At 41.4% G+C, this 8,181-nt stretch overlaps 1 protein-coding gene across 1 annotated transcript in view; it reads right to left on the reverse strand.

The window, feature by feature from the left end:
• Positions 1-1,234: 1,234 nt before the first annotated feature.
• Positions 1,235-8,181, reverse strand: part of cdx1b (caudal type homeobox 1 b) — an 11,560-nt gene continuing 4,613 nt past the window's right edge. Inside the window, exons 2-3 of the mRNA XM_050038154.1 lie at positions 3,223-3,371; positions 1,235-2,056 (exon numbers count right to left, since the gene is read on the reverse strand). Coding sequence (XP_049894111.1) covers positions 1,811-2,056; positions 3,223-3,371 — 395 coding nt within the window. The 3' untranslated portion in view covers positions 1,235-1,810. The remainder of the gene's footprint in view (positions 2,057-3,222; positions 3,372-8,181) is intronic.

Consider the following 8,181-nt stretch of genomic DNA (forward strand, 5'->3'; position numbering starts at 1 on the left):
CTCGAGTTGAAGAAAGTTCAAATCAGAGCATCCAATGGAATGATTTGAGAGGCAGGCCTCTTCACAAAGTTTACCAAGTTTACAGTTGGTAAACAATGGAGGAGAAACTGGTGGTAGTGGTTGCTGGATACCCAGAGCTATACGACTTTACAAAGCACAGTTAGCACCATCTCAATAGAAAACAGCAGATAAGTGCAGTACTGTAAACGTCCATGATGGAGGAGAAGCTCCTGGACCAACTGGTGGTACTCCCCATGATCCAGCCTCTTTTTTAGGGTCTCATGTACCCACACAGATCTCTGTTTATCTGCTGACAGCCTCTCACCCCAACTTAACCAACCAAAACAATCAAAGGCAACGAGTGCAGTCAGAGGGAGAGCAGGGCGGCTCGTTCCTTTGCTTCCTAGGAAACACAAATTTCATTTTAAGGTACATCACCATGTTTCTTTTCTACAACCTAACCTGCGTAACTTTTTGTTGGTAATGGGGCACCATTTAACTACAGCAGTGACTGGCTGCATATCATGCTGACATGAAAGCACAGCACTAATTCATAGGAACATACGAACCGCTGTGTGAGGATACGTTGGTTATTTAGAGCCATCCACCAAACCAAGGGGCAGAACCTGATTTAAAGTTGAAATAATTAAAGCTGGCGGTCAGAACATAAAACTGTGTGAGAGTTTCTACGTTCTGTAATATCAAAGAGGTGATTGAAAGAAAACCTTTAAATGGGAAAAACACTTTCAGAACCAGTAACTCGTCCAACTCTCTAAAGTCCAGTTCAGACCAAAGATTCACGACAAGACGAAACCGTTTTATATGCTGCAGAGAAAAGTGTCAGTGTTGTGAACTGATCAGAAGTACAGAGAGTTGTTGGCTAGAGATGATACGCCGTCTCACGGTGGTCACTTCCTGTGAACGTTACGGATCAGAAGCACGGAGAGTTGTTGACTAGAGATGATACACCGTCTCACGGTGGTCACTTCCTGTCAACGTTACGGATCAGAAGCACAGACAGTTGTCGACTAGAGATGATACGCCGTCTCACGGCGGTCACTTCCTGTCAATGTTACAGATCAGAAGCACAGAGAGTTGTCGACTAGAGATGATACGCCGTCTTGTCGTGAATCTTTGGCCTGAAGTGGACTTTACGTTAAGCACGTTTGTCCTGAGGAGTCTGTTCCTGATCACGTCCTGCAGGGCATCAGATATACAGAAACATAAACCTGCTGCTGTCACATGACTTTATTTTCCTCTGTGGGTGAGAAAACATTTCTGAAAGAGGCAGAATAAATCTTTTTTTAAATGCATCATCATCATCAAGCAAAAAACAAATATCTGGAAACTTGATTTACCCTGAACATCATGAATTAAGTAGCTTTAGAGTTAAAAAACAAAGATATGTTTCACACTGTCTGACAGTATCGTCTCGTCTGCTCGCTGCAGCTCTTTACTGAAGCTACATGAGTTGTACAGCTGCATCGTTCCATCAGATGGAAACAAGAATATCACGTTCAGCAGAAAAGTTTGGAGAAAAGTCCGCAGTGATTTGGACTCGTTGCAGTCAAACAGTTAGCTGTTAACGTGCAACCAGGCTGACGTCCCAGCAAGCAAACATCTGACCACAATCATCTGCAACTGTCGGTGACGTCGCCCAACGATATTTTCTCACACTGTCAACGAGCTTTAAGAGGACGACAGAAACGCGGCAGGAGGTGATGAAAACAGTTTCTCAGTCCATCGGGGAGAATTTTTTTAGTCCAGATCCCCAACGCCAGCATCCGATGAAACATCTCGTATCCTCCTCTCAGTACTCCTCTTTGATGTTCAGAGGCAGGGAGGAAGGCGACACCAGCCCGTTGCTGCCGCTGCTGCTCGTCACCATGCCGACGCTGTTCCCGCCATTTCCGTGCAGGCCGCCGCCACCTCCTCCTCCGCTGCCGTTGCTGCCGGTGGGAGGCGTGGGTGTGGTGGTGGAGGAGGCCGGCTGCTGGAGCTTCTTCTTGTTGATCTTGCGCTCTTTGGCCCGACGATTCTGGAACCAGATCTTCACCTGGGGCAGAACAGAAGACATTTTTATTTCTGCTTTAAGAAATCATGTTTGTATAATAACAGGATATCTGCAGGATTCTGGAAAACATGAAAAACTATATGACACCTGAAGTACCAGTTCAGTGTTTCTGCATGTTTTAACCTGTTTACTATTAATAACATAGACTCGCTGTATTTTGGACACTTGACCTTTAAATGTAAATTAATTATAAAAATAATAAACTTTATTTTAATAGCAACTTCCATACAAGAAATGCAGCACACAGTGCTTTACAGTAAAGGCAATATAAGCACCAAGTGCTTCACGTCATGAGATGAAATAAATCCTAAAAAGTCAAAAATCATGACATCACCAAATCATTGAGTTGTATAACTATAAATCATAAAATCAAGTAAGATTTTAAAAGTGTTGCAGCAGCATGAAGCGTAAAAAGAGTTTCAGACCTATATGAGGAAGTCAGAGCGAGTTAAAGTCTGAAGTGAACAGATGTTTTTCTATTGACAATTTGAAGACAATTTGACATGGTGGCCAAAAGCTGAACTACGCAGTCAGGACCCATCACGTGATGCTACTAGGGCCAAAACGACTATTTCCCATAGACACAGACTGTGAAAGAGACGTCTATAATTCTGTTTGGGGTTTTTTAGCATCACAACCCTCAAAAAAAGATTTGTTTCACTATCAGGGTTTGGCCTGACATCGTTTGGATAGCCTAGAAAAGTTGCAAGACTGAATACTTTTATCCCCATTCAAGTTAGCAGAGCGCTAAACCTGAAAGTAGCTGCTCGGCCACACTCAGTCTTTGTTAGTCTTTAGTGCACTTTCTCAATGTGAAAGATCCGGGTACTGTTTTTAGTAGGCTACCGTGGATATTAAGCCCTTTGGTTTCATGTGCCACTGAGCAACTTTAATAGGAATGAACGCAACCCAGCCTCCAACACTGTGTCTTAATACATCCACGGATTGTTAACAATTAGAGAAATAAAATAAAGCTAGAAGTTTAATTTTTTTTTAATCAAAGGTGTCAAAGGTTAAATGCAATAATAATCACACGATTACTTTAAATCTCAAACATGTCGTACTTCGTATAAGATCCAATAAAAATGCATTAAAACAGTTCTGATCAGTAACATGGTTTTATATTAGCCTCGTGTGTGTTGGCGTACCTGTCTCTCTGACAGACCCAGCGATGTGGCGAGCTCCGCCTTCCTCCTGATGGTGATGTATTTGCTGTAGTGAAACTCCTTCTCCAGCTCCAGACGCTGGTGGTCCGTGTAAACCACCCGGTACTTGTCCTTAGTCCGCGTCTTTCCATCTGTAAAACATACAAACATAACCATGTTAAAGGAAATAAAAAAAGTGTTGCACTCAGAGCTGTATTAGTGGTAGTGGTAGCTAAGAGTATCACCAAGAACACGAATAAAAGTGTTTCCAAAAATCTCAAACAAAAAAAAACTGGAATGTAAAGAAACAACTAATCTTGAGGACACATCAGTGAGTTTGGTGAAGTGATCCTGAGTTAACTTTATCAAGAAGGACAAAGCCGCTAACATCAGCCTAAATTCTGATAAGTGTCCAGAACCAGCTCCCTCACAGTGGTCCTGTTATAGCTAACTGATGATCCACTAACTTTTTGCCTTCAAAGTAACGCTACGTTACCACCGTAGTCAGTGAGCTAGCCTGCTAACATTACCAGCTCCACTCTTATTACAGTCACATCATTAAAGAGCAGGACAAACCCGCTATAGTTAGCCTAAACTCTGATGTAGCATTTAGAAGCATCCAGAACCAAACAGTGTGTATTCCCGGCATAGCCCTCAACCACACAAAAACATGCAGCTAGCTAATGATATGCTACTCTTTACCTGGATGTAATGCTACTACTGTAAGAAGTGTCCTAACCTAGTTAGCCAGGCCTGTTAACACTGGCATCTCATAGTGGAGCAGACACATTGTTTAATTTGTTCTTTATAGTTTTAATCTTTTGTTTTTGCTTTTTGAAAGGCTAAAGCCCTGAACATACTCCGCAGGAACAGAGACATTTGTTCTTTTTCTCGAGGTGGCAAGAACAAGAACAAAGTTCTTTCTGGCCAGGACATTTCATATTTCAGGAGGAACTCCTGCAGAACTCCTGGGGAGTCCTCATAGGCCCCTCCCACTACCACATACATCACACGCGCTTTTCCGCATTAACCACGCCCACTTCCAATTTCTGACCAATCACAGAATAGTTCTCGGAATCACACAAGAAAAAGTTCTGCCCAGATGATGTGTCGAGAACTAGCTGCAAGAACTCCCAAACCAGGGCTGCAAGAATAAAATGACATCATTCTTTTGTACATGTACAGGCCTTAATTAAAGACTATAACCTCCAAACTCCTTACACAGAGTAGCCTATGACCGTTTACAACATGATTAAGGGACAGGACAAAGCTGCTAATGTTAGCCTTTATTAACATCCAGAACCAGCTCCCAAACAATTTGTGTTCCTAATCTGTGACCTACAAAACATAATATAGTTAGCTAATGATATGCTAACTCTTTGCCTCATAATAAATGCTAGGTTACTGTTGTAGGAAGTATCCTAAGATCGTTAACCAGGCCTGATAACATCAGCATCTTATTTTAAAACAGACTCACTGTTGAATCCATTTTTTACAGTTTTACTTTTTCTGTTTGTTTTTGGAAAGGTTAAGAAATAGACACAAACCTCAAGTTCTATACAGAGTAGCCTAACATTTAAAACATGATTACAGAACAGGACGAAGCTGCTAATGTTAGCCTCTGATTGAGATAGCATGTATCAGCACCAAGATAATTTATTAAGCTAATGTTATGCTAACTAATGCTACGTTACTACTGTAGGCTAGGCAGTGAGCTAGTTAGCCAGGCTTGTTAACATTAGTGTCTGTTAGAGCAAACACACTGTCGGGTTTTAGTTTTAGAAAAGTTTTAAAAACACATATCACGGTCACAAAAATCACACCGTCTGTTAGCATGTAAAAATGTGAATGAAGCATAGGGACTGGTAGTATTTTATATTATGTGTTATAAACCACTCATATAAAGATCCATCAGTACAGTTCCTGAACAGACTGATGGATCTGTGTGTTCGCACCATGACTCCTGTATTCAAATAGACGACCTGCCTCAGGTGGATTTGCATAAACTGAACTCATATCAGCTTCATTCATTTATGGACTCAGTGTTCATGTGTTACTGTTTAACTCTGTCACACGGTCCAGCTGTTAAAACTGAAGCTCTTACTAATGATCACTAAACTTTATTAAACTCAGTGAGCTTTGTGAGTGGGAATCCAGAACGTTTCCAAAAATACTGAATGTGTAAAACTAAATTTAATGGAGGTGCATTGTGCACAAGACATCAGGAATATTTCCAACACTCCAACACTCCTTTAGACACTGAAGATTATTTAGCACGAATAGCAGAGAACACTGAGACGCTGTTTGTTTGACAGTGCAATTTATGGTGCATTTGAGACTTCCAGTTGCTTTGAAATGTAACTCCACGTCACAGTGACGCAGACCTCCTGTCTGTCTCTGTGAGCTGAAACCATTTCCCTCAGTGGAAACAAAGCTTTGATTTACTTTAATTTCACAGATAAGAAACAATAAATTGTGAAGACAATAAAGCCTCCACACACTGTGTGTGATTTATCCTGGCTGAAATATGAGCAGAGGAAATCTCTGCTAGCTGCTAGGCTAATTTATACAATGTAAAATGCCATAGGCTTGTGCTAATAACGTTAGCATGTTGTATTTGTTTGGAAAATGTGTCCAGATAAAGACAAGTGTTTGTCTGTGAATGCTGCGAGTTATAGTGAAGCTGATTTGTGTTTGAAACTGTCTCTATTAAGCCATGTTTAATGTGTGTTTAATGTGCGTTTAATGTGTGTTTAATGTGTGTCACAGAAACCTCCACTGCTCACTAGTGTTTTGGAGGTGTAACTGCAGAGTGACACAGACACACCAACGCACAAGTATAGATGCTCACAACGGCGTAGGCGAAGTGCGTAGAGTCTGCTGCACAAGTATAAATCCCCCCTAAAGGATGTTGCCTTCATCTATGGGACGCCTGCTCTACCCATTCACCCACTAGGTGCCCCCAGCTGTTAACTGTTTCCTGTTTGCGAGGGAGTTATTTTGCTCTGATTAATCAGTGGTGTGTTACGTAGGCCTATTCGTCCCATCAACACTCCCATCAACAACAAACACAGTATGATACGTGGCGCGTCGCAGGTAGACCTGACTGACACTGAGCGAGTGGTGCTATGTGACGAGTTGGGATGAGAACGAGTTGGTTTTCTACTGCTGATGGGAAAGCAGTCGATCACCTGTTTTTCATAGGTTTTCTCGTATTTAGAAAAACCTTCGTACACACACTAATTCTGGGTGGAAAAGGGGGATTACAGAGCAGCGAGCATCACTGTAGACTCTCAGTCTGGTTTCATGACATTTTTGAAACAAACAAAAAAGATGAAAATCAACACCAGAATCACAGAGTTAAACACCTGCTAATGTGTCGCTAATGATTTAATTAAAGGACACACAACAGTCACACGTCTGCACTGAACTTAAATCAGCAGCTACTGATTGGTCCAAAGGCCTGGGACAGAACAAACTGTCCTAAACAGAAAGCAACAGAAACTCATCTGCAGACACAAACTGAGACCTCAGAAATAAAATGCAGACAGAATGTCAAAACCCTGTGGAGGTAAATGTTGGACTCTCAGCTTCATTAAAGAGCCTTCAGCTCTCTTTAACACGCTCTGATTCAGTATTAACACTAAACACACACCAGTTTCTATAAGTGATGTGTCTTTAAACACACACACCGTCTGTCCTCTGATGGGGGACATCTGTCCCAACTTTCTGCTTCATTTGTCAGAAAGTAAAAACCTCCATCGTCAGATAACGAGCCGAGAGAGACGAGACGCTAATGAAGGAGCGTAAATCACAGAGCTCTTCAGTCTGTCTCTGCGGACGGAGACGAAGACGGAGACAGACAGAGGACTTACATTTATTTAGCACATTTACAGAAATATCTAGAACGTTTCTGTTCTCTCTCAGGCTGCAACTTATTGTGTTATTGAAGCTGAAATTATTTTCACATCATTTTAATCATTTAGTGTCATTACAGAGTGAATTATACTGTTTTCATATATCTGATGATGCAGAGACATAATCTGACAGCAGTTTGGACTCCTGAAGTGTTTGGTTGGATTTTCATTTATTCGTCCATGCAGGCGACAGTTGGTGAAACTCCCTGATCATTTAAAATCAGCTTATTCACAGTGTTGTTTTAGAGTTTATTAAACACTTTAAACATGTTCATCAATATTTACGGCAGCCTTTAGCCGTGTTTAAAGTTTTACAGAGACATTATAAAATCAAAACATTCAGTGACTCAGACACTCGAGACTTTACTGTCGAGAGAAATAAACTAATTTCCCCAAATGTTGAATTGCTCCTTTAAAATGAAGCAGCTTCAGTTTATGAGTCGTTGAAACAGAAACACTGAAAGTCAAAAGTCCCCCAGCAGTCAAATGTACCTACAGACAAACGGCAAACATGGCGTGCACCAAAAAATATTCGACAGTTTCTACAGTCAGGCTTTCACCTCACCATCGTTGCCAATTTCCCGCCTCCAAAAACGCACACAGTGTTTGTAAATGACACCTCCAGGAACACAAAGTCGTTCTGATTTACTGCAGCTTTTTGTCCTGAATTGTCAGAATCACTCAGTTACATCCTGAAAATATCAGAATGAGCCTTTAAAACCCAAAAAACCTCCCTCAGGTAAAACCACTGATATTTACCAGAAGATAGTACAAGTACACGAGGGGAGTACATGAAGAGTATCAGTCTTGAATGTTTTTTACTGCGTTCCTCTCCTGTTGAACAGCTCACAGCATCTCAGATTTTTCACTGAGCTCATTTAGTATCAGGAGCCCTTTCTTAAACAGGAACTGTGCAAATTTACAGGAAAGTCCAATCAGTCTTTTTTCAGCATTGGCAGTATAAAAACAAAATCGGGGAGTGCAGCAAAATGCCGCCTACCTACTTTTGTTTATACAGAATGCGCCTTTTTCGGGGCAATGGGGG

Source organism: Epinephelus moara, chromosome 24, assembly GCF_006386435.1.
Source record: "Epinephelus moara isolate mb chromosome 24, YSFRI_EMoa_1.0, whole genome shotgun sequence".
Lineage (NCBI taxonomy): Eukaryota > Metazoa > Chordata > Actinopteri > Perciformes > Serranidae > Epinephelus > Epinephelus moara.